This window comes from Quercus robur, chromosome 9 (assembly GCF_932294415.1).
Source record: "Quercus robur chromosome 9, dhQueRobu3.1, whole genome shotgun sequence".
Taxonomy (NCBI): domain Eukaryota; kingdom Viridiplantae; phylum Streptophyta; class Magnoliopsida; order Fagales; family Fagaceae; genus Quercus; species Quercus robur.
In genome coordinates, this window is record NC_065542.1 from 52,830,055 (window position 1) to 52,857,943 (window position 27,889).

At 40.0% G+C, this 27,889-nt stretch overlaps 1 protein-coding gene and 1 long non-coding RNA gene across 2 annotated transcripts; both read right to left on the reverse strand.

The window, feature by feature from the left end:
* Positions 1-14,892: 14,892 nt before the first annotated feature.
* On the reverse strand, positions 14,893-15,412 carry LOC126700523 (uncharacterized). Its single transcript, XR_007647211.1, has 2 exons — positions 15,246-15,412; positions 14,893-15,145 (listed from the first exon to the last, which is right to left on the reverse strand). It is a non-coding gene; the product is annotated as an uncharacterized LOC126700523 (long non-coding RNA).
* Positions 15,413-24,885: 9,473 nt separating this feature from the next.
* LOC126701198 (uncharacterized) lies at positions 24,886-27,683 on the reverse strand. The gene is made up of 2 exons (XM_050399314.1): positions 26,483-27,683; positions 24,886-25,196 (listed from the first exon to the last, which is right to left on the reverse strand). The coding sequence occupies exons 1-2, from the start codon at positions 27,681-27,683 to the stop codon at positions 24,886-24,888; spliced, it is 1,512 nt and encodes a 503-aa protein (XP_050255271.1).
* Between the last annotated feature and the right edge of the window lie 206 nt (positions 27,684-27,889).

Below are 27,889 nucleotides of genomic sequence, written 5' to 3' on the forward strand. Positions count from 1 at the left end.
TCCTAACTAGTATGATGATTAATTGATCAATTTGTGTAATTTTTGAAATTGGATTTTTCAAAATTTGGGGTTTTTGAACTAAAACTCTTTGTTCAAGTCAATTGATGGTTTATAAAGTAAAATTGAATAGATTTCAATGCATTAGAGCATGCATCATATGTGCATTCATTACGTGCATCATATAGATTGTTATTTATTGAGTTTTTTTTTTTTGTGCTCTAACCCTCTCTAATGCAGTCTGCCCTTGGTTTTTCTTTCTTTGTTTTTGTTTCTTTCTTTCCTTTCCAAAACCTAGCATCATGGTTAGGAAGACTAGAGCCAAGAAGACCACCACTTCCTCTACCCCTGTGTTCGAGACTGATAGGTTAAGAACCGAGAAAATTTAGGGTTTTTCAAAATTTGGGGTTTTTGAACTAAAACTCTTTGCTTAAGTCAATTGATGGTTTATAAAGTAAAATTGAACAAATTTCAATGCATTAGAGCATGCATCATATGTGCATTCATTACATGCATCATATAGATTGTTATTTATTGATTTTTTTTTGTGCTCTAACCTTCTCTAATGCAGTCTGCCCTTGGTTTTTCTTTCTTTGTTTTTGTTTCTTTCTTTCCTTTTCAACACCTAGCATCATGGTTAGGAAGACTAGAGCCAAGAAGACCACCATTCCCTCTACCCCTGTGTTCAAAAGTGATAGGTTAAGAACCAAGAAAAACCCATTGCTAATAGGTATTGGGAACTCTATAACGAGATAGGAGGAGGGAACGAGTAGGTCGCTGCCAACACTTTCTGGTTGGGTCTCCCCGAGGATTCTGAGTTGAGGGACTCTTTAACCATGCAACCCCTTGAGAGCATGCATCAACTAATGAGAAGAATTGAAGAGTATAAGAGATTAGAAGATGATTGCTTATAGGGCAAAGGCAAGGCCCCAGCCTCCTCATAGTACCGTAAATAATATCACCTCGATAAGTTCCAACAGAGATCTAGAAAAGAGCCGAGGGTTCTTGGCGATGATTCGGCACAACGACCCGAAGGAGTTAACCTAACATTCAAGGAGCCCGTTTATAAGATCCTTGAACATATCAAGGGTAAGCATTATTTTTGGTGGCCCGGTAAGATGGGCGATGACCCAGCGAGGAGGAACCAAAGTTTATATTGTACTTATCATAGAGAGCAAGGCCACACCACTGAACAATGTCATGTTTTGAAGGATCACTTGGAACAATTGGTAAAGCAAGGCACCTCAAGGAGTTTTTGGTTGGTTAAAGGGGAGGGAATGTAGGCCAGGGGTTAGGTGGCCAAAACAACCGCGCCCTTCCCCCTCTATTAAGAATTATTGAGGTTATTCATGTGACCTCACAGGGCATAAGTTGGAGCAATCAGAAGGGGGTTTTAAGTGTGGTGTCTTCCTCTGCAGTAGACGACGAGGGTTGGCCAGAGAAGAAGCTCAGGAGAGCGATTGCCCCGATCACTTTTGGCGAAACTGATCTGGAAGGGAAATCCCAGGCACATGATGATGCTTTGGTGGTGATATGTAGGGTTGGTGGTTTCTTGGTTAAGATAGTAATGGTGTATCAGGGGAGTGGACCCAAAATTATGTACCCTGACCTCTATAAGGGGTTGGGACTAAAACTTAAGGATTTAAGTAAGTGTGACATGCCTGAAGGGGAAATAAAGCTCCCAGTACTGACCAAGGGAAAGGAAGTGGAGGTTAACTTTATAGTGGTTAATGCCTATTCACCCTACATGACGATACTTAGATGTCCCTGGATTCATACAATGAGGGCAGTTCCTTCAACGTTGCACTAGAAGATCAAGTTCCCCATTGAAGATGGAGTTGCGGTAATTTATGCCAATCAAAAAGTAGCGAGATTGTGTTTGGTAGCAGCAATAAACCACGAGATAAAGCAGAAAGAGCAATTGGATCGGGAGCAATTATAGCAATTACCGATAATTGAGAGTCCGGTAGGTGTGGATAGTTCAGAGGAGTTGGTCCAAGTTAGAATATTGTCGTATTCAGGTAGGTATTTTTGAATTGGTAAGAGTTTATCGGTGGAGGATCGAGTGGAAATCCTACTGTCATTAGTGCAAAATTCGTTAGAGCGCTTGACGAATTCTAGTAGCTTGTATAGGAGGGTACGCAGCCCAAAATTAGATGGGAGGCCCTTAGCTGACCGTCGTAGTGCACGAAAATCTCCTAGCATAGAATGAAGTTGACTCCTTCATACGCACCACTCTGACGTCTGGCTGGAACTTCTTAGAAACTGTAATCGGGGAAAAGGGAATATGTAAATGAAAGATAACGAAAGGTAATGAAATGAAACAAAAAGCAAAGAAGGGGAGAGGGAAAGGGAGACTTGGTTGGTGAATGCAAAGAGATCGGTAAAAAAGGTACCGACCTATCTGACGGGGAGAGGTCAGACAGGTCATCTCTCCATTCAGCCAGTTCCCGCTCACTCTCACATATTCTCCCGCCGAATTCCTTTTGGAATCAGGGAGTTAGGATATTAACCTAACCATGGTGTTTCGAGTTTGAAGGTAGTACCCGTGCTTCAGACTTCCCCGAATGGCATACAGGAAGTTGATGTCATGATGGGTCAAACTCAAGCCATACAAGTGGTTGAGACGCCCTACAAAGTTAACTACCCTATAAAAATTAGGTAGGCATTGATCGGGGCTAAGACCATAAAAACTGAGGGTCCTAAGCAATAAAGGATCTACGGGAAACCTAACCCCGTCCTCAAGGATGGACATTAAAGGAAAAACACAACATGGGGAAGCCTATGATCTGTTATCTCTCCTTTGTGACAATATGAAATCTTTACATCACGAGGGATGTTGTACTTAACTCTAAAGGATTCTATACCTTCCCTAGTTTTCAATAGGTATGCAAAAGGCATATTATCGAGTTTGACTAAGATAGGAAGAGATTGTCAAAGAGAAGAGGACTTACAGATTGATTTCTTGTAGAGGAGAGTGATCTTGTAGGGAAGTTAAGGACTCAAGAGCAGAATAAGACAATGTTTAGAACTTGACATGAACTAAAGAAAACGCAATGTTGATTATGGGTAGTATTTATAGGAACAAGGGTCATTAATCATAACTACCCAACTGCAATAAATACGCACCATCATTTCCCTTTACGCACACCTTAGTAAACGAAGCGTCAGGCCATCTGAGCCATCCGATATTTCAAATACTGCTATATGCGCAGAAAGAATGTGTTGTCTTGTCTGTTGCATTAACTAGTTGACCGTTGGCCTTTCCGAGGTGCAACCACTAGTTTTATCTCAAACACGTGATGAGGTGCCCTTGAGCATCGGGTGAAGAAACCTCAATCCCATCTTCACTTTACAGAAATAGGATTGGGGGGGGGGGGGGCAGGGGGGAGGCTATTGTGGGGTATGGGCCTAAAGGGATCTGGGTGGCCCGTCTGCAAGGGTTTGGACCTAAATGACCCAGAATAGCTCACATGACCAAAGCCCAAGATTGTTGGGCTAGAACTGTCCCATTGAGTGGCACGCAAGGATCAGGGCACAATGATCAGTAGAGCCACTTTAACTAGGGTCATGTCCGGCCCAGCAAAGGTACTGACCATTGGGCCCGCTAAGAAAATAAGGGTAGTTTGGGTCGGTGACCGAATGCTGAACAATGCCTTTGGGGAATTCACCGTCGAGCACTAGATGGTGTCTGGAACAAGTTATGAGGGAATCCTCTAAAGTCATGAGGATCCTCGGTGATTTACATGGACATGGGAGGACTTGTATTGCAGGAAAATAATGATGACCAAACCACTAACCAAGTGTTATAAAAGGGGGAAGAGGCAAAGAGTGAGAGGGTTGGAAAAAGTTGGGAGGAAGAAACAAAGGGAAGGAGAGAGTGTGAGCAAAGCGAGAGGGAAACACTTGGGAACTGAGGAAAGTCAGGGGGAGGGTCTCAAATTAGGGCTAAGAGAGGACAAACCAGACTAAGTTGAGAGCTCCATTAGTAGGATCGAAGTATAGCCCATGTATAAATTAATTGGGGGCCCAATTTTTGTCTTGCTAAGAGGTATTCGGTGCCCACAGAAGACATTGCTTGAATGTGGAATGGCTAACAAAGAATTTGTCAGATAGTTTCAGATATTACAAAAAAATAACTCAAAAATTCAAATATTAAAACTTTTGAAAGATAAAAAAATATTAAAGAATCAGATAATTCACTGCTTACAAATTATTGAAACAGAAAAAAAAAAAAAATATATATATATATATATATATATATATGACTAAACAATAGAGAAATATAAGAGAAAGATGGGTTACATTCGAAAGAATAATTTCAATTATTGCAGGCTTTTTTATCTTGTTAAAAATGGTTAAAGAGAGTTTGGTGGTTCATGTCCGAAAATTACTTTTTAAAAAAATACATGAAAAAACATAATATAATATATATATATATATTTATATATATATATATTTTTAACAAAGTAGAGGAGAAGAAAATAACATAAGAAGAGTTCATATCTCTACTTGACTTAAAAAAAAAAAAAATATATATATATATATATATTGGGGTTTGCTTTATTTTTATAGTGTTCATGATTAACCTCTTAAATTTGGAGGTAATTTACCAATGTTTGAGTTTGAACTTAAGTTGGACTTGTTAGAGAGATAGAGTTTCACTCCTTGTTAAGTTTGGCCTAAATAAAATGATAGTTTTATTTAAATATTGTGTTTATGTGAAAATTTGTGAGAGTTTTAGAGGTTTCGATTATATATATATATATATATATATATATATAGAGAGAGAGAGAGAGAGAGAGAGAGAGAGAGAGAGAGAGAGAGGTTGAATAGTAGATGACTAAGGAGTAGGGACTCTAAAGTTTAGGAGTCAAAGATAACTGATAAGATTTTAAACTTTTCGAATTTAATAAGGAGATCACTTCTAAATCTCTAATATAGCTTGGAAATTGATCATGATGAGTTGTGAATTGGATCTCTTCAGAATATTTTTCTTCTTCTTAGAAAGTATCTCTTCCGAATATTGTTTTGTTCTGTTTTTATTTCTTTTGATTTTTTTTTTGTTTTTTTTTTTGTTTTTAATAGTTTTTGGAGATAAATTATCAATGTTTGAGTTTGAGTTTAAGTTGGATTTGTTAGAAAGATAGAGTTTCACTCCTTGTTAAGTTCAAATTTAAAAAAAAAAAAAATATATATATATATATATATATATATTTAAATGATAATGATGAGTTTGAATTTAAGTTGGACTTATTAGAGAGATAGAGTTTCACTCCTTGTTAAGTTTGGACTAAACAAAAATAATTTTATTTAAATATTGTGCTGACGTGGAAAATTGTGAAAGTTTCAAAGGTTTCGGTTATATATATATATATATATATATATATACATATTATAAAGGATCCTTGGCTGTGTAGTTCCGCTACTGCAAAAGGCCATAGACTCTACTCGACTTGAGGTCTCCAAATCGGTTAGTTCATTTCTTAGCCTACAAGTGGGTTAATCACTTCAAATATTAACATGGATCCATTTGATCCACCAGTGGGATGACACAATGGTCACCCTAGATTTGCTTAACCTTGCATGTGTTTATGTTGTGATTTAAAGTCCATGCATGTGTAAGTGTAACCCAACAAGGCCCGCATTAAGAGTAAGGCATGAATTATGTAAGTAGAAGTAGAAGTTTCTTTTGTCCATACTAGAGTCTAGAGGATTTTTTTCTTTTCTTTTCCTTCAAACACCTCTAGGATATGGGTTGGCTACACATAAATTTGAAAGGTTGTTGTTTTTCCTGACATTAGTTTTTTTTTTTTTTTTTTTTTTTTTTTTTTTGGAGTCTACAAAACTTCTGTTCTGGTTTAGTGCTCTTTTATATAGTTCAAAATCCGAAGAGATTATCCATTGTTAGAAATACTGAATTTAATAGTATTGTATTTCACAAGGTATACATAAGTGCTTTTATGTAGAAGGCAAATTGTGTAGTACAAGTAAGTGGGCTCTACAAGTAGTGTGCTCTACAAGTAAACAAGGTTGGGCCTAAAGCCCACAATCCATTACACATTAACAGCTGCCTTCAAACTCAAGGTGGGTGTGAGACCAATTTGAGGTTGTCAACCAAAGTACGAAGGTGTCCCTTAGGATGTGAGTTGGTGAAGATATCTGCAAGCTAATCTTTAGACGAGACTGAGAACAGCTTGAGAGCACCATTTGATAATGGATAAAATGACAATTGATCTTGATGTGTTTAATTCATTCATGGAAGGCATCATTGTGTGCAAAATGAATGGCTCTCTGGTTGTTACAAGAAAAAGGAGTAGCAAAGGATGTGGACACACTTAAGTCCTTCAGAAGCAATCGTAGCCAAAGGAGCTCAGATGTGGTATCAGCAAGGGTACATATTTTGCTTTAGTACTTGAGTAGGCCACAAGGGTATGTTTCTTGCTTTGCTAAGAAATTAGGGAAGAACCAAGGAGAAAGCAATAACTAGTGGTGGACCTGCGATCAGTGGGATCTTCTGCCCAATCAGCATTAGAGCATGCATGGAGAACAAGAGGAGATTGAGTAGAGTAGAAAAGACCATGGAAGAGACTGCCCTCTAGATTTCGAAGAATGTGCAGAACAATAGTATAGTGAGTCGGTTATGGAGCAAACAGATACTAGCTCACCTGGTGAACAGCATAGGAAATGTCTAGATGAGTGACAGTGAGATAAACTAGACTACCAACCAATCGTTTATAGAGAGGGATTAGACAATGGTTCCCCTCTCGAGGGAGTCAGATGAGCATTAAATTCAACTGGAGTGTCAACAGTCTTGCTATCAGTGAGTCCAGCGCGAGACAAAAATTTAGAAGCATACTTGGCTTGAGTAATATAAAGACCATCTAGGGAATTAGTGCTTTCAAGACCCAAGAAGTAACTAAGATGTCCAAGATCTTTCATCTCAAATTGCTGACTGAGAAAATCCTTGAGTTCTTGAATGCCACTAAGGTCATCACCCGTTATGATCATATCATCTACATATAGAAGCAAAATGGTGCCTTTGTCAATGCGACAAAGAAATAAGTTAGAATCATAAGGACTAGCAGTGTAACCCAAGCGAAAGATGGTGGAGCTGAACTTGGCAAACCAAGCCCTTGGAGCTTGTTTAAGGCCATAAAGTGCATGTTGAACGCGATAAACCTTAGTTGATTCAATAGAGAGACCAATAGGAGGTTGCATATAAACTTCTTCACTTAAATCCCCATTAAGGAAGGCATTTTTTACATCCATCTGAAAAAAGTCCCATTTATTAGCAGCGACAATAGCTAAGAGGGCATGAACATATGAGATATGAGCAACAGGTGCAAAGGTCTCTTTATAATCAATCCCATACTCTTGTGTAAAACCTTTTGCAACAAGACGAGCCTTATAGTGCTTAATGGACCTATCAAAGCGAGTCTTGATCTTGTAGATCCATTTACAACCAACTACAGACTATCTAGGAGAGAGAGTAACCATTTCCAAGTATGGTTTTTGGATAATGCATCAAGTTCCTCTTTCATTGTAGTCTGCCATAAAGGGTCAGTGGAAGCCTCGCGATAGGTGTGAGGCTCGTGTAGTATAGCAAGGGTAGTGTAACAATGATAGTCAAGTAAATGTGTAGGAATGGATCTTACTCGAGTTGAGTGACGAGGTGGAATGTTTTGTGAAAGTTTGTCAAGTAGAGCAGGAGTAGGGGACCTAGGCTCAAAGTGGGATAACTCGTCATCGATCTGTTCATCTTCCACCTATTCATGAGAGGGTGATCTAGGAGAAGCATAAAAAATATCCAGTGGTTGGATAGAGAAATCCAAAGGAGGATCAAGAGTATTTGTAGAAGGAACATGTGACTCGTCTGGAAAGATTTCTAAAACAAAGGAGGTAGTTAGGGAAGAACGGAAGTGAGAGAGTTCAACAAATGAGCGGTGTTCCCAAAAGACAACATTACGAGAAACATAAAAACAATAAGAGACAGGTGTTAGGATTAGTGCCCTTAAATTCTATTGTATGATGCTATGTATGATATTAAGTATGACATTATGTATGACTTAATATTATGATTAATATATTTGTTTTATTATTATCTGAAATAATGGTAACATGAATATTCGGACATTATCATATAGTCCATGAGATGCATAGTATGTGATTTATGTAATTTAGTCACAGAAAATATAAGTCACACGTTCTTTGTAAACTAAGAATTTTAGTTCATAGTCGGTGATGAAATTGGGCATTTCATCTGCGAAGACTATAACATATTAACTACGATGATTTGTCTTGATCATGGAAGTGGAGATTTCTAGTTGATATGTTGATATGTTTTAAGAGTTAAGATATATTGAACTGGACCGCTATGAGATTTATTATTCTCCTAACGACTATCAAATGAATAATAAATCTCACGACTTATATTTATATGAACTCTTAATCCTAAGAGAATAATAGACCTGATCATAGAGTATAGGTTGCTTTGATATATCAGGAGTGAGATCTAAAGTAACGGTCAAAACCTCAGTATGTTGGGTAGCCACATTTAGTGTTGATGGAACATGTATTCTCAAGATGGAATTCATAATCTCTTAATGGAGATACAAAATATTCCCTTGAGATAAGTTTAATGGGTTTGTTATTCAGAGAGTTAGGCCTAACCACTTTGGTAAGAAATTACTAAAGTATATATTTATGAATTGGATTTCATAAATATATAATGAATAACTTAAAAGGATTAAATCGGGTACTCAAAGGATTAAGATGTAGTAATCTACAAAGTGGCAATCTACATTTATGACTTTGTATTACTACAAATATTTTATGAAGGGGTTGCATGTATAATAAAGTCTTGAGATATAATTTATAGATAAGACCTAGAGTGCAACTATATTTATATAGTGGTATTAAATATAGTTAATGGTAACTTTGAACTTGTCAAGAGTTGACAGAAAAACCCAAGGCCTATTGGAGCTAGTGTCTTATTGGTCCCTTTTGGTCCCACTTCAAGCCACATACTAAAGCCCAATTGGAAAGGCCCAAAAGGCTAACCCAATTAAATAATCAATTATAAGGAGAGAAACATACAGAATTTTGATATGAACAACTTACATGAAATGGTGTATGTGAGTGTTGGACACTCTTTAATTCTCCCTTGAACATTTCATATAACTGATTGAGAGACCACACACCTTAGGCATTAGTGGAATTGGAGTGAAGATTAAAAGTGTTCCCAAGTGATTATAATCTTCGTTTTGAAATTCATCACACCAAGGTACACTCTCTTATTCTTGAATTCTAAAATTTACATGGTACATGTTATCAATTGCGAATGAAGTAGATCCGTTAATTTTCCACTGCACACATGCATTTTTCCATCAACAGGATCATAACACCGATACTCCTTTTGAGTTTTGTCATAGTCAAGGAAACAACAAAATCTAGATCGGGACTCAAGTTTGTTATGCTTATAAGGCTGTAGAAGAATGAAACAAGCAGAACCAAAGGAGCGTAGGTGATGATAGACAAGGGGTGACCCAAAAAGGTGCTCATATGGAGTTTGATTATGCATGACAGTGCTTGGAATGCGATTAGTAGCATGAACAACATGAAGAGCAACTTCACCTGAAAATGGGGTAGGAACTTTGGCAAAAAGAAAAAGAGCACAAACAGTGTCAAGAATACGATGAAGTTTTTGTTCAGCTCAACCATTTTTCTAAGAGCTACTTGGACAAGTTAGGTGATGTGTAGTGCCATAGGAATGCAACAGAGCTTGAAAAGCATATTGAGTATATTCAAGAGTATTATCAGATCGAAATTTTTTGATACGTTTGGAAAATTGTGTTTCAACCATTTTTGCAAATTTACTGTAGATTGGTAATAATTCAGAGCGAGATTTCATAGGAAAAATCCAACTATAATGAGAATAATCATCAATTAAAACCAAATATATATATATATATATATATATCAAGATTCACCAATACTAGTAATAAGAGATGGTCCCCAAACATCAAAATGAATTAACTCAAAAATACTATTAGATATAGATTCACTATTATTAAAAGGCAAAGCTAACCATTTTCCTAATTGGCATAAAGTACAATCAAAATTATCTTTGGACATAGAACCTAATAGACCCCTAGAGGCTAACTGTTGTACCGAAGAAGAGGGTCCATGACCAAGATGAGAATGCTGAACTACAAGAGTAGGTAAGGAAGAAACTACAGCGGCTATAGCAGCAACTGAAATAGGAGCAACTGGTGGAAGATGGAGGTTGTCCACGGGAAACTTATGCCCAACTCTAGGATCGGTCCCAAGCTCCTGCCCCGTCCTCGGATCCTGCATAATACACTTAGAATAGTAAAAAATAAGGCGATATCCTAGTTCAGCTAATTGTCACATAGAGCATAAATTATAGGATAGGTCAGTTACATGGAAGACCCTAGGAACTGAGAGGTTGGAGGTCTAAACATGACCTAGACTATTACCATGCATGGTGGAACCATCGGCTATATGAATATTAAGAGGATGTGGTATAGGTTCAAGTTTGGTGAACAAGGACGAGTGAGGTGTCATGTGATTTCAACAAGCAGAATCAAAAGGCCAAGAGTGAAACTTACTAGGTAAAACTAAGAGAACAGTGGAAAGAGATGCATTACCAGCCAAAATAGCCTGAGTTATGATGTCTTGTAGTTCAGTGGAGAAGAGGTTGATAGTGGATCCAAAACACTAGGACTCAGCTGAGGCGGAAGACATTGGTGGAGTAGACTTAGTATTAGCAACAACAGCAGTAGATTTGTTGTGACGATAACAAGTCTCAATAGTGTGGCTAGGACGCTTGCAATAGTTGCAGAACTTTTTGTTGGTCTGTTTGCGACGATTGCCAGAGCTAGACGTATTAAACCTTAATTGCGGGGTTGCTCTATAGGTGGAGCAAAAGGAGCAAAAGCTAGAACATTAAGCTTATTCTTGGCTTGAAGGGTTGCAAGGCGAGCTTTTTCTCCAACCAACTCATTTACAGCAGTATCAAGAGAGGGAGGAGGACTGTGATTAAAAAGGCTAGCCTTAGTTGGGCTCATAGTCCTTGTGAAGTGACATCAGGAATTCATAGAGACAAGATTCATCTCTAACAATAGCATATTGCTGAGCATCCTTTGAGCATGCCCAAGTTGGATCAGAAAGGTCAATTTGGTCCCAAATGAAGCGAAGCTAATCATAGTAATCATTAATAGATTGCCCTAGTTCTTGCCTGAGTTGATGCAACTCAACCACTAACTGATATTTCATGGATCCGTGAGTAGTGGAGTATCTTTTGGCCAACATATCCCATGCCAATTTTGCATCATCAAAGCTGCCCAACAGATTAGAGATGGAGAAAATGGAAGTGTTCCGGATCCAAGGATCATGTGGTTGTGACTATCCCATTCAATCATGCGACTAATGAAGGTAACATCTTCTTCACTTGCCCCTTGACAAGAATAGTGATTGTACCAACACAATATTGCTAGAGCATGCGACCCTTAAGAAAACTACGCATAGTTTGAGATCAAGATAAGTAATTTTTATTCCCCTCCAATATAGTATTGATGGGGCAAGGAAGAAAAATATCATTTTTATCCATTTTAGAGACAAAATATGCAAAAATAGATTGCAAAAGTCAACTCTAGAGAAAAGTTAACGGTTTGGTCAAAGTCAATGGTCAAATCAACGATTTGGTCAACGGTCAAAGTCAACACAATGAACGATTAGCGGAGATGACATCAGCAAGATGATGTGGCCTAATATTAGCAGATGACTGGATGCTAACGTAAGCTAGGTTGATGTGGCACTGTTGACGTCATGGGTGACATTAACCTAGAGCTGTTGACGGCATGTAGGGCGCATGAGCTTTGGCACATAATGTTTAAGCGGCGCGTGTGGACTCCGATGGCTGCGAGGCTTCCGCGAGTGAGTAGATTGGCACAAGACGATCACAGTGGTACCTGCAGAAAATTAATCGGAGCAATATTCGCGGTGGTGATGAAAAGAGCAATGGTCTTGGTGGTGTGGGACTCCTCAACAACAGTGGCTGTAGGTTTGGAACCTAAGGACGACGGTTGGGAGACGTCGAAGGTTCAACAACGAGGGGCTATAACAACAAAAGCGATGTTGAGAATAGAGTAACACCAATAGAGACAGGATTGCTAAGAAAAGCTCAAAGCAATGGCTCTGATACCATGTTAGAAATACTGAATTCAATAGTATTGTATTTCACAAGTAATAGAATATATATAAGTGCCTTTATATAGGAGGTAAAGTGTCTATACAAGTAAGTGTGCTTTACAAGTAAACAAGGTTGGGCCTAAACCCCAAAACCCATTACACGTTAACATCCATTGTTTTGATCCAAAATTTCTAGAAACCTCTAAATTCTTCCTCTCTTATATCCATTGATCTCTGAAGGGATTTTTTTTTTTTTTTTTACCTTCCTCATGCTTATCTACAAAGGTTGTCCATCTTCCCATCAAAACACAAACATCTTACCTCTTTCAAGCCAAAAGTCTCTAAAACACTAAATTGTTACTTCATAACATGTTATTATTGCTAATAGAATAAAAAATGGTCCCCGAAAATCCAAAACATGACTCACATCTTTTTACCAAAAAAAAAAAAAAAAGACATGTACTAAACTATTTTAATTTGACGCACTTCATTTTTTATTTTTCCTTTTTAGAAAAAATAATATTAATAATATCGCATTGCACAGGTTAAATACTATTCTTAATGGTATTGCCAACATGTTATCTCATCATATATTTTCAATTGACAGGATATTGTTTATATGTACTTCTAAATAAGGAGTGCATTTCTAGCTTTAAACTATTCATAGCCTGTGAATTTCGATGATTCTATTCACTTAGAATTTTTAAAGGAAACATTGTTGAGGCAAATCTATTACTATATATAATGGAAGAAGCCTAATTCACAAACCCTCCCGATAAGACATGTATCTATTATAAAACACAGATTAAGCAAAACAGTCTAAATTTTAATTCTCATCCTGAACCATTTAAAACTTAAAACAACTATCAAAAGACAAAATCAAGATCTCTAAGAGTTCTTAGCATACTATACCACATAAAGTTATTTTAATCTTGACCTTTCATTTTGAAATAAGTGGTTCAAATTATACAAAGTCATTAATCCACTAATAAAAATATTAAAATAAAGGTGCCATGTCAGTTATTGGAGAAAAATAGATTGACACATCAGGTCACAACAGATGACCAGTCAAGACTTAACATTTATTTATTTATTATTTATTTTTTGTTTTAAGAAAATTAGAAATTTTAGAAATCCCAAAATCAGAAACCATGTCACCGCTGCCACGTCGATGAAAAATTACTTTAGAAATTAAAATGAAAATCCCAAGAAACCAAGATGGCAAGGTAAAACACAGCAACAAGAGCCATAGAATGCAATCACATTTTGTTTTTGTTTTTGTGGATTTGGTAACAGTATGAAGCATTGGTTTGGCTGTGCAGAGGTTTAGCTTTTTCGCATCTTTAGGATTGTTGGCTCATGACCGTGTGTTACGATAAAATCTCTAAGAAACCATTTTATAAGTCAAGTAGGTCCAATTTAATTTTTGATTTTGTGTTTTGATTTTTCTATGATAATTGATAATTGATTGTGGTATTAACCCAGATCTAGTAATCCCATATCACAAACAAAGCTAACAGATGGTCCAACTGGTTTTACCTTCATGTTTGCAAAGCCACTCTCACCACCATCCTTAATCCAAATCTTAGTTGTTTGAGTTATGGAAAATGAAAAGTGGGTTCCGGTGCAATAGCTGGCAAACCTGTGGGGGCCTAATAAGCTCGATGGAAGCCAATAACGGGAGTTCTAAACCTCTGAAAATTGCATTCAATGGAGGTCAAGTTCTATGCCATTCTCCAGCAAGATCCCAAGAAAAAAGAGGAGAGGAACGAAATTGGGTTTCAAATTTTGGGTATTCTAATTTTCTAAAAATTAAAATTAATTAAAGGATAAAATATCATTTTTATCCCTAAACTTACACAAAAGTTTGTATTTGGTCCCTAAACTTTACACAATGTTCTACTTTCGACCTTCTGTCAATGTCTGCTAGTTTATGTCCTATGTGATTTAGTGACTTAATAGAGTGCTGAAGTGGTATTTGATATTGAACAAACTAATTTATTTTTAAAAATTATAAACACGTGGCACACAATTATTGGCCCACATGAATTAAACAATTCTACTAGTGAGACAAATTTACCTTTGCACGACACCTAGACAACCCAATCCAAAACTCAACCATCCCAAAAATCCCTAAATCTAAAATGCTTTTAAACTCCAATGCCACAATCCCATGGCCTCAATCGGCAACTCTAACTGGAGACCCCAACCTAGAATCGGAATATTGGCGATGGAGCGTAATCAAATTTAGTCACAAATTAAAAGAGAACAACATAAAATAATAACAAACGTTTATATAATAATAATAATAATATTACATTTTCTTTTAAATGAAGAATAATTTTTCTTATAATGAGTCTACTTATAATATTTATAAATTAATAAATTAAAGAAAAAATCGTACAAAGCAAGGGCCAATAACTAGTTTTTGTTAGTAATTGAACGTTAAGTACCAAATAAGTGTCATTCATTAAAATATGTTGTCCATACTCCATATTTTACCAGGTGTCATTAGATAGTTAATGGAAATAGGCAATAGAAAAATGGATTCAAACATAATGGGCCAAAATTAAAATTTTAAAATGTAAAGAATTAAAATGAAAACAGCCCAAACTTTAAGACCAAATGTGTACTTTAGTCTAATTATTACATAACTATTCCCTAAATATAGCCAGAATGTTAGAAAACTATTTAGTATTTATGGGATACAATAAGCCAGTACACTCTTATTTCATATAAATAATAAATCTCATCATGAATCAATTTCATGTGAGAAAAATGAGTATCACATCCCACAGGTATTAAAGAATTACACAACCATCTTAGCAATGTCAAGGATGATGGTGAGAGTCAATTGGTGACGGCACATCCGTAGGCAGCGATTTAAGTTTTCTTTGGACAACAATTGCTCGTGGCAAGGAACTCTTCTTTTCTGCAAGCGTAACAAGAAATTGGATAAATATAAAACTAGTTCATAAAAAACTTTTAAACCACGCACGCGAGAACACACATAGATTAATTAAACGACTCACTGGCTGGTGGGACGACATTGCTTGGGTCAGCAATCACCTTTGCAGATGAGAGAAACAGAAAGAAAAGCATCGAGATTATGATAAGCCTAATGGAAGTCTTGGAATCCATTTATGGCTCAATGGCTATAAGAGACCAGAATTAACACTTCATTACTTCTGTGATATATATACACACACACACACGAAGGACAGCACTGTCTAAAGTCAAGAAAACCAATGTCAACACACGCTATTCTTTCTCTCCTTTTTATTTTTTTATTTTTATTTTTATTTTTGGAATAATCCCGAAACTGCATATTCGATTACTAAAAAAAAGGGGTACATACCAATAAATAACGTAGACAATTACAGATCATAAATAGTCATGATGTATGAGTTCTAACAAGTTTAAACGGCCCATATGCAAGTTTGGCTCCATAAGAAGACTTAGCGCGCGACCTAGCGTACATGTTTTACACCAAAAAATAGTATCCTTAGAATTTTCCTTTTTTTTTTTTTTTTGAAAACATAATTATCCTAATTATATTTAAATGTGCTTAGATTTTATTATTATTTAATAATATGAGTGGCTTAAAATACCCATATGATGAGCATTGTATCAGTAAAAGGGTAGATAACCGTTAAGAATAAGTGGTTTTGAACATTTATTTATTTATTTTTTTTGAAGATGCGCGTTTTAGCACTTTCAGTGGGTCCCGTGCATTGTTCACAGGACCCACAAACCTCATTTTTTTAATAAAACTTTCATTAAAAATAGGTCTCACGACATTATTCACACATTTAAAAATTATTTTCTTATAATGTTTTCAGTTTTCAGCAAAATAAACGGTATTCAAACGGACCCTAATTTGTTAATAAGCTCTTGGACACCCTCTCCTTCCAAGCCGGTTTTCAAAGGTGAGTTATACTCATGGGTTTGTAACGTCAATCAATGCAATACTCTAGAGTTAATAATCTATGCAGCAATGCTTTAGCATACTAGGGGATAAGTTGATGTGCTCAATTTATCTAATTATTTGTGATATTATTAACCGTAGAAACTCATTTCGATGCGTTTACTAAAATTTATAAATTGTGCATTTTTTGATCTAAATAACATAGTTCACATGAAAAGACAAAGGACCGCAACATCTAATATCCAATACATGATATGTAATCTGCTAATATCTTTCCACAAATTGTTTGCAGAAATTTTCAACAGCCTTATCTGTAACTTTGTCTCCATTAGGAAACTTAAGGTAGTTCACATGAAAAGAGGGCCCAAAATTTAGGGTCTAATCTCAAAGTCAGGTAAACCAAGCAAGTTTAAACGGCCCCGTATGCAAGTTTGGCTCAATAAGAAGACTTAGCGAGTGACTTGGCATCTATTACACGAAAATAGGATCTTTAGAATTTTCCTTTTTTTCTTTTTCTTTTCTTAAATCAAAATTATCCTAATTATACTTTTTTTTGAGAAGAATCCTAATTATACTTAAATGTGCTGAGATTCTATTAATTTGTTTAATAATGTGAGTGGTTTAAAATACCCATATATATGTTGAGAGGTGGTTTAAAGACAAAGGACAGCAACATCTAATATCCAATACGCGTTATGTAATCTGCTAATATTTTTTCCGCAAATCTTTTCAGAAATTTTCAACAGTTTTATCTATAACTTTGTCTCCATTAGGAAACATAAGGTATTTGCCATGAAAAGCAGGCCCTTAAATTTATTGTATCTTGATTTTTCTTCTTTGGACAGTACTGTCTAATCTCCAAGTCAAATAAACCATGCAAGTTTAAACGGCTTTGTATGCAAGTTTGGCTCCATAAGAAGACATAGCGTGCGACTTGGCTTGTTTTACACGAAAATAGGATCCTTAGAATTTTCCATTTTTTCTTTTTTTGTTTTTGAAAAAAAAAATTTATCCTAATTATAGTTAAATGTGTGAGATTTTATTTATTTGTTTAATAATGTGAGTGGTGATTTAAAGACAAAGGACAACAACATCTATTATCCAATACGCGTTATGTCATCTGCTAATATCTTTTCCACAAATCGTTTGCAGAAATTTTCAACAGTTTTATCTGTAACTTTGTCTCCATTAGGAAACTTAAGGTAGTCGTCATGAAAAGCGGCCCCTAAATTTATTATATCTTGATTTTTCTTCTTCGGACACTACTGTCTAATCTCTGTTATTGCACCTTTTTTTTTTTTTTTTTTACACCTAATTTTATTTGAATACCACCTATTTATACCGCTAATAAGTTATTGGGTTTTCCCAAATATTTTTTTGCTCTATCATTATATTAATTATAAATATTTCATATTTCATTATTTAAATTGGGTCATAATATAAACTATCACAAAAAGCTTAAAAACTCATATTTTAGCCAATTTTATTATCATTATTTAGCTAACTCAAAACCGACCCTATTATCTCAATACACACATCCTATTCTATTAAAGCCCAAGAATACTTGTGCTTGACAATATTTGAAAAGCCCATGATTCAAATCCATGGCAAAAGAATTTCATCAATGGAATTGAAATCCATAATCAAAGCCTATGGTTTAAACCCATGACAATTTATTTATACAAAACCCAATTCACATTGACAATATCAAAGCCCAGTTCTCACTGATAATATTTAAAACCCAATTTTCATTGGCAACATCAGAGCCCAATTCTCATTGGTAATATCAAAACTCAATTCTCGCTAACAATATTTAAAACCCAATTCTCATTGGCAATATCAAAAGCCCAACTTACGTTGGCACTATTAAAAGTCTAAGCTAATTACTTGGCATTATTTTTTCAAAAGCCCAAGGTTATTAATACTTAGCAAAATACTATATCATAGTTGTTTCACTTAAAAGTCCAATAATAAACAATACTTTAGATTCTTAAACCTATTACTATAATATTACAAGCTCATGGAATTTATGAATTATCTATTCTCGAAATCCATGACAATCATTTTATAAAAGTTCATGGAAAGTTATGATTATTAGACCTGTAGGGTCCGTTTTTGGGGCCCAGGCCCCGCAAGTAGGTGATTCTGGCCCAAAGAACCCTAGACAATGAATTTGTAGAGAGTGGGTTACAGAACTAGAACTTGACAAAGTGAATGTTAGTTAATTTTAAACCATGCAGCGATTTGGAAGTAAGAATACCTCTTTCATGTCCACTGGATACTCGGTCCGAGGAGACGTATAGGTGCGCCTCTGTTTCTGATTAAAGGCTCTAATCTTTTTCCCTCTCTCTATATCCTTCTTTCTTTTCTTTTTCCAATCCCTTCTTCATAGGGATGCCCTTCTCTTATATAGCCTCCTTAAAGTAATAAGGGCCTTACACTTGTTGATCATCTGGACCTTCACTTGAGTGCCTATCCCATCGAACATCCACCCTACCTTTCTGTGAGTTGCAGTGGCCAAGGTAACACTGTTCGCCTGTCCTCTCCATATTAATGCGGCCAGAAAAGTAGTTTCCTTGTATTTAATGCGGCAGTTGTGGTCTCCCCTTGGACATCCTATACTCTCGTTCTTCTGCTTGCTTTGTGAGGCTCATCCTTACTACCAATATTTGTTTGGAATGATTCCCCATTATGGATAGGGTGCACGTTGGGCCCATATTTGGCACGTCCGAGGAGACATTCCTCCTCGGACGTCTTTTTAAATAAGTTTGGACTTGTTAGGGTTGGGCCAGAAGTCCTTTTGGCGCCCCATTTTCTCCTCGGTTGTGGCTGGACTCTGCATGGGCCTAAGGCCCGTTGTTTAACTTGGGAATTTTACCCTTACAATAGTCTCTCAAAATTCCGGTTCTTTCTCTCTTATCCGAGAAGAAAAGGCAAGATTTTGACATTCATAGGGTCATTTATTATGGATTCCTGTTTCTCCCGTGTGGAGGTATGCTCCCCACGTGCCTCATTACTGCCAAAGGCGTTTTGTAACCCACGAGGCACTAATTATTGCGCTTTGTGGCTTTATACCCTTTCAATCCAACGGTGGGGTACCAGATCAACGGTTGATATTCTTTCCATTTCTCTAGACGGGAGTAAGTCCGTTCAGCTTCTCCCGGGTATATAAGATTTTTAAAGGAACTTACTCCCATTTTTTGGAAAAGCATTCGAGCACCCAGAGCACTCCAGTACCTTCTCTTTCAAAGCGTTCAAACCTTTGCAGACATTCCCTTGAAGATTCCTAGGGAGTTCCTCACTAGTAAGTGTTCATGTCCTTTCCGTTGCCTTTCCCGGCATTCTTCCTTAAGTAAATCGTCTTTGCGTCACCTAGGATTAGGGGGATGGGTAAGCTTGAGAAAATGGTAGGCTCTCTGACCGGTATGGAAGGCTTCAGGGCTAAGTACCGTATTCCACCGGAAGTAGGTCTAGAGTACTCCTCTTTGGAGGAAATCTTGATCAAGAGAAGGACGGGGCAGGTCGCCATTCCAATGATAGCCTTTGTGAAAGGAGGAATGACGATCCCTATGGAGAGGATAACTAGGGATTATTTGCGTGGCCATAGGTTGGCCCCTCACTAATGCGCCGCGAACATGTTTCGGATCCTGGGGTGCGTAGACGCCTTGAACGATCAGATGAACCTCGGCCTTTCATGGCATGAAGTGGTTCATCTATATGAATGCCATAGCCTCGGTGAATCATATTACCTAAAATCCAGGTCCGACGAGGTGAGGTTGATATCCTGCATTCCCAAGTCCAATAAAGGCTTGAAGGACGACCTTTTAATCGGCTCTGGACCATGGCATGACGGTATTCACTGCCCGGTCAAGGCAGGAACACTAGGTGGGGCACCGTAGAATTAGATCCCTTGGAGGGGACCTTAGCCTTAAGTTTTCTTTTCTTTGTTTTAGTTTTGGTTTTTCTTAGTTACCTCATCGGACTAACGTAACCCTCCCTTTGGGCTTTGCAGACAAAGAGCGAACGACTCCTCGGCTAAGTTTGGTCAACATTTCGACACTCAATTTCCTCCTGAGGTCTGAAATCTTCGTGAGCGTGGACGGGCAACTGCGGGCTACTCCTCTAATCTTGGACTACGAGCCCCTTTCGCGCGCTCTAGTTGACACTAGTCAAGCCATCAGGGCTGGTAGTCCGCAATTAGCACGCATTGATGTCTCCATACCAGGATTTCTAGCTTCGAGAGACTTACCTCCCGTCCAACTGCCCGCTCATCGCACTCTTCCCGCAGCAGTTGTCCCAGGGGAAGAAGTTGGTTCCTCACACTCATCCCTCAAGGATCAGATAAACCAGTTCCACTTCGCCGAGGAGGGAGAGGTGTCGGCCAGGCCAGTAGAGCTCTTGGACTCTGATTCAGATTTAGACTGCGCCTCGGCAGCCCCCAATCTTGGTTTGGTAATTGCACAAGTTGATACCGGCCAAGAGATTGAGGAAGAAGGCATGGATCTGAAACTAAGGTCTGGTCTCAGGGGCCTCCTTTCCAACAGAAATAAGGGGCAGTCTTCCAAAGATGCCCCAAAGGAATAACCGATCTCCAAGGCTCCTCCTCCTCTTCCTCCCACATCTGATGCAGCACTACAGCCTATGCCCAATTTGAGGTGGAAAAGGCCCGTGGAAGACTTGGAGGAGGGCGAGATCAGTCCTAAAAAGGCCAAGCACTAGAAGAAGGGCAAAGAGCCTAAGGAGAAGAGGACCAGGCCCGTTGACAGCCGAGACGAGGCGGTTATTCGGAGGGAACAGCGGACCTGGTCACCATAGCTTGAGTTGGACGACGCTCCGATTTCTTGGGACGCGACTCTAGGGGAGTCCTAACGAGGGCAGGTGTCATTCCTGACTGAGGCCCTACAACAGCCCCTTATTTTGCCTCACAATATAGAGGGTCTCCGGGCTACTCGGCAACCAGACCTTTTCATGTCGCTGAAAAGAGACATGGCTATGGTAAGTGAAGACTTCTCCTATCTAGTTTTCTGATTACGTATCTGTGTATTCGTCATTTTCTTTTAATTAGGCCTCTATTTTTTCTAGTGCAGGTCACTTAACAAATTTTTGTTGCCAAGGAGTGGGCCAAGAAGGCTCGTAAGGACCTGCACAGTAAGGCTCAGTCTCGCCTCGCTGCTGAGAAGGCTGCCGGCGCCTTTAGGCAGGAAAAGGATCGCCTGAGCAGCGAAGTGAAGAAGGCGCAAAAGAGTCGCGCGAGCGCCGAGGCTGGACTTAAAAACACTACCAAGCAGGCTGAGGATCTGCACCAACAGCTCCATCAGTTCGAGGAAAAACTTGCGACAGAAAAGCAGGCGATCTCAGATCTTAAGGCCGAGCTAGTAAAGGTCAAGGAGGCAGCTCGCGTGGTTAGGGAGGCGGTCGAGAAAGCAGTGGCGACCTCATATGATCATGGGGTCAGGGACACCGAGATTAGGCTGACTGAGGAGGTGGCCACCATATGCAGGGATTACATCACAATGTCTTGGGGTGTAGCCTTGGATCGGGCGGCAGTTCCAGCGGACTCCGATCTCCGGAAAGTTGAGAATATCTTTTTTCCGGAAGATATTCGTGAGATTCCGGACTCGGCTGCTCCTGAGAAGCCTCTCCCTATGAAGGCCTTAACTTTAGACTCCCATATGCCTAAAGCTAAGGACACGCAGCCGCCCGCAAAGGAAAAATCGCCTGAGGACAGTCTCTCAATCAAGGATGTTGTCGCGCAAGCTAAGGAGGCTGTTTCGGGACCTCAGGCAGAAGATGATCAACCTGAGCCTACTTAGGGTTAAGACTTAGGAAAGTAGTGTAGGACTTTATTTTTAGCTGCTTTCTTTTACCCTTTACATTTTGTTCTGTTAATGTTTGTAAAAGAACGCTTTTGGATTTCAATGAATGATGTCTTTTTCCTTTAAATTTTGTTGCACTACTTCCTTTTCTGCTTTCATCATGAATGAATATCTATTCTGCCACTAACTGTTGAGAACCAAGCATGAATGAATGTGTAAAAAAAAAAAATGATAGTCAATAATTAGATAAGACTGCTTCGAGGTTAATTTCCCCCAAGCTTGTGGTCCGATGAATCAGGCAGGACTTGGTTTCTGTTTAACACTTACCGAAAATGGTTGAGTTGTTAAATTCCCCCAAGCCTGTGGTCCGAGGAATCAGGCAGGACTTGGTTTCTGTTTAACACTTAGCGAAAATGGTTGAGTTGTTAAATTCCCCCAAGCTTGTGGTCCGAGAAGCTAGGCAGGACTTGGGTTCTGTTTAACACTTAGTGAATATGGCTTCGAGGTTAATTTCCCCCAAGCCTATGGTCCGAGGAGCCAGGCAGGACTTGGGTTCTGTTTAACACTTAGTGAATATGGTTTTGAGGTTAATTTCCCCCAAGCCTATGGTCCGAGGAGCTAGGCAAGACTTGGGTTCTGTTTAACACTTAGTGAATATGGCTTTGAGGTTAATTTCCCCCAAGCCTGTGGTCCGAGGAGCCAGGTAGGACTTGGGTTCTGTTTAACACTTAATGAATATGGTTTCGAGGTTAATTTCCCCCAAGCCTGTGGTCCGAGGAGCCAGGTAGGACTTGGGTTCTGTTTAACACTTAGTGAATATGGCTTCGAGGTTAATTTCCCCTAAACTTGTGGTCTAGAGAGCCAGACAGGATTTGGGTTTTGTTTAACACTTAGCGAAAATGGTTTCGAGGTTAATTTCCCCCAAGCCTGTGGTCCGAGGAGACAGGCAGGACTTGGATTCTATTTAACACTTAGTCCAAGTAGCTGTACAGTAATATGGCGCCAAGAATTATGTCTTTCATTAATAACAGTACATTTTCAGGTTATTTACATTCCAAGAGCGTGGCACTACACGTTCATCCAAATATTCCAAAAAGTAGGCTCCTATGCTGGCAATGGAGGTGATACGATATGGGCCTTCCTAATTTGGTCCGAGTTTTCCCTACGCAGGGTTTTTTGCAGTGCCCAGGACCTTCCTTAGTACCATATTCCCGGGCACCAAGGGCCTTAGCTTCACCTTGGCATCGTAGCCTTGCTTGAGCTTTTGCTGATAGTGGGCAAGCTGGACCATTGCGCTTTCCCTTCTTTCCTCGATGAGGTCCAAGCTTTTTTCCAGAAGTCCGTTGTTGGCACTAAGGCAGAATGCGGTGGTCCTTTGTGTTTGGAAGTTTATCTCTAGTGGAATAATAGCCTCGACCCCATAGGTCATCGAAAAGGGGGTTTCCCCTGTGGACCTGCGAGGAGTGGTGCGGTATGTCCATAAGACATGGGCAACCTCTTTAACCCACCTCCCTTTCGCATCGTCTAACCTCTTTTTCAGCCCATTCACTATAGTTTTGTTGATGGCTTCCCCCTACCCATTGTCCGAGATCAGTGTGTGAGGGATCCCGAATCTAGTGACGATATTTTTCCAAATAAATTTCTTAGCATCAACGTCCCTGATGTTTGCCAGCGCCTCAGCTTCGACCCATTTTATGAAATAATTTGTGTCGACAAGGAGAAATCTCTTGTTCCTTGCTACTTTGGGGAATGGTCCTAGGATGTCTAGGCCCCACTGTGCAAATGGCTAAGGGCTGGACAGCGGGTTAAGTTTTCCGCTAGGCTGGTGTATGTTCGGGGCGAACCTTTGGCACTGGTCACACTTCTTCACATTTTCCTGCGCCTCTTTCTGTATGTTCGACCACTAGTAACCCTGCGTTATGGCCCTATGGGACAGGGACCTATCCCCCGTATGACTTCCACAAATTCCTTCGTGCAATTCCTCCAGGATGAGTTCAGTGGCATCTGGGTGCACACACAGCAAGTACGGCTTTGAGAATGAGCGCCTGTACAGTTTGGAGTCCTCGGACAACCAGAATCGAGAAGCCTTCCTTCTAATCTTGTCGGCCTCGTTCTTATCGTTTGGTACGGTGTCGTGCTTTAAGAATAGCACTAGAGGATCCATCCAACTAGGCCCAGCCCTGACGTTGTGAACCAGTATTTTGTTGGCCCTCGTCATCGTTGGGTGGTAGAGATCTTCTACTAGAATAACCAGGGGAAATGGCTGAGCCGAGGAGGTGGCTAGTGTTGCAAGAGAATCAGCATGGGTGTTCCCGCTTCTGGACACGTACGCTAGATTAAAGTGACAAAAATGGGTCTGCAGGCGTTTAACTTGTACTAGGTACTCTAGCATTCTTTCATCCTTCGCCTCAAACTCCCCATTTACTTGTCCCACGACAAGTCTCGAATCCGAGAACATGTTTGCAGATTTTTCACCCAGTTTCTGGATCATTGACATTCCTTCCAATAGTGCATCATACTCTACTTCGTTATTCGTGGCCGAGAAACCAAGCCTTAACAATTTTTCAATGGTGATCCCTTCGGAGGAGACCAAAACGAGCCCCACACCTGAGCCCCTTTGGTTGGTTGCACCGTCGATATGTGCTTTCCATCAACTGGGCTTTTGCTGAGAGATTACGCTGATCAGTTTTCTGTCAGGGCTTAGTGACCCTCCCCCTCCTTCTGGTGTGGGCTCCGCAAATTCAACTACTAGATTTGCGAGGACCTAACTTTTCATAGCGGTGCGAGGCATGTACCTAATGTCGAAGAAGCCCAGAATCGTTCCCATTTTGCAATTCTACCCGTGTAGTCGGTGCTCCGGAGAATGGACCTCAGCAGAAGTTGGGTTAGTACAACTACAGTATGTGCTTGGAAATAGTGGGGGAGCTTTCACATGGCTTGTACGATTGCCAAGACGCCCTTTTCAAGGGGGAGGTAACGGGTCTCTGCCTCGTGCAGCGATTTGCTTACGTAGTAGATAGGCCGTTGTGTGCCATTGTCTTCTCGGATTAGTACTAAGCTTACTGCATGAGAGGCTACAGCGATGTAGGCGAACAGCATCTCGTCGGCCTCAGGACTGGACATAATTGGTGGTCGGGTAAGGTATTCCTTAAGCTGTTGGAAAGCTAAAGCACACTCCTCAGTCCACTTGAAGCCTTTCCACTTGTTCAATAGGAGGAAGAAAGGCTTGCATCTGTCCGCTGAGCGGGAAATGAAACGGTTTAAGGCAGCAATCATGCCGGTGAGCTTTTAGACCTCTTTGGGATTCCAAGGAGGCTGCAGGCTATGTATAGCTCTAATTTGGTCAGGGTTAACTTCGATACCTCTGTGGGTCACCATGTAACCTAAGAATTACCCGGACCCTACCCCAAATGAACACTTAGACGCGTTTAGTCATAGCTTGTACTTTCTCAGAATTCGAAAGATGTCGCCGAGGTCTCTGACGTGGTTGGCCACTAATTTGCTTTTTAATACCATGTCGTCTATATAAACTTCAATGCTCTTACCCATCTGCTATTCAAACATCTTGGTCATCATCCTTTGATAGGTCGACCCGGCATTCTTTAACTCAAAGGGCATCACCTTATAATGATAATTTCCAACAGGGGTGACAAAAGCAGTTTTTTCTTGGTCCTCAGCAGCCAGGGGTATCTGATGGTAGCCTTGGAAGGCGTCCAAAAAACTCATTCGAGGGTGTCCGACGGTCGAATCCACCAATCGGTCTATCCCGGCATGGGGAAGGGATCCTTCGGGCAGGCCTTATTTAGGTTCGTGAAATCTATGCAGACTCGCCATTTCCCATTCTTCTTTTTCACTACGACTATGTTGGCTAACCATTCGGGGTAGAATACCTCCTTGATAGCCCCCGCTTTCTTTAATTTTATGACCTCCTCTCTCACGGCGTCTGCATGTTCTTTCGACGGTTGCCGAAAAGGCTGCTTCTTAGGTGTTACAGCCGGGTTAACATTAAGGTGATGGCAGATGAAATCTGGGTCAACCCCAGGGGCCTCGTATGCTTCCCAAGCAAATACGTCCACATTCTATCTGACAAAATCAATTAGTGTTGACTTCTCTTGGGGCGGTAATTCTGAGCCGACCTGAAAAAACCTTTCTGGGTCTAATCTGACAAGTACTTTCTCCAGATCCTCGTAACTCACCTCCATGGCTGGTCCTCCACTACCCGAAGTTGGGACCGGGGTCATTAATTGCTATAAGCCGTTCTCTGCTGAGGTGGAGGGTTCACTATTTGGTCGTCGTGAGATTGCTGACACCATGCATTGCCTGGCCATCCCCTGGTTCCCTATTACTTCTTTCACTTGACCTCCTGACGGATACTTCACTTTTTGGTGTAAGGTTGATGACACAACCCCTAGTGCATAAAGCCACGGTCGGGCCATGATGGCTGTGTAGGGGGAGTATGCATCTACCACAATGAAGTCCACCTCCACCACGTCCGAATCTGTTTGTACAGGCAGCCTAATCATGCCTTTCGGGGTGACGGTTTTTCCTTCAAAACTGACCAAAGGGGAGTCGTATGCCGACAGGTCCCCTGGCTTCAGGTTCAATTCCTTATACAAGTCAGGATACATTACTTTCACGGCGCTGCCTTGATTAACTAGCACCATCTTCACGTCATAGCCTCCAATTCTGAGTGTGACGACTAGGGCATCATCGTGGGGTTGAAATGTTCCCTGTTTGTCTTCATCCGAGAATCCGATTAACAGCGTGGCAATTGCTCTGGCCTTCTTGGATTCCCTGTCGTCCGCTTTAGCCGGGAGCCTGCTCACTGACATTACTCTGAAAGGATTGGAACTGGTCTTTCCAGGTGCAGCAAGAATGACATTTATTATGTCAATGGGTGGCCTTAATGTGCTTTGTCTGGTTTCGGTGTTTGACTGTTCCTGCCATCCCACAGGGTGATGTAATAGATGCATCAACTTCCCTTCTCGGGCAAGCCAGTCTAAATGGTTTTTCAGATTCCTGCAATCATCGGTGGTGTGACCCGGCTCTCGGTGGTATGCACAATACAGATTCTGGTTACATTTCGAGGGGTCACTTGCCATCCTGCTTGGCCATTGAAAGAATGGTTCGTGCTTTACTTTCTCTAGGATCTTGTGTAATGGTTCTTGGAACACAGCGTGGACTGCTTGCACCCCAGTGAATCCAGACTGTTCCAAGTAATCTCTTCTCGACCTGTTACTATTGATAATACGATCCAACCTGAAGTCCCACCTCTCCTGAGGGACAATCTTCGCTTTGCCCTTTCCTGTCTGCTGGTCTTCCTCGACCCTTTTGTACTTGTCGATTCTGTCTATGAGTTGGCGCACACTAGTGACCAGCTTCCCAATTAGGGACTTCCTTAAGCCATGCTCTGTTGGCAGGCCCCTCTTGAACGTACTAATGGCGACGTCATCGTAATTTCCCTCTATCTCATTATACATTTCCCAGTACCTGTCTGAATAGGCCTTCAATGTTTCTCCTTCTTGCATGGACAAGGATAGGAGGGAATCTAAGGGCCGAGGGACTTTGCTGCTGGTAATGAAGCGGGAACCAAAAGCCTGTATCAGCTGCTTAAAGGAATTTATAGAATTTGGCTTAAGGCCATCAAACCATCTCATCGCCATAGGTCCCAGGCTGGATGGAAACACCTTACACATCAACGCCTCATCCTTGAAATAGACAGTCATCCTCTGATTAAACTGGCTTACATGCTTTACTAGGTCAGTCCAACCATTGTATATGGCAAATGTTGGTTGATGGAACTGCCAAGGAAGCTTTGCCCCCTCTATTTTACGTGTGAAAGGCGATTAGGAGATGCGATCCAGGGCCTTGCTCATGGCATCATTGGCCAGGCCTTGGTAAGATGGGCTTTTATGGCTGCGTTTGCGAGGTT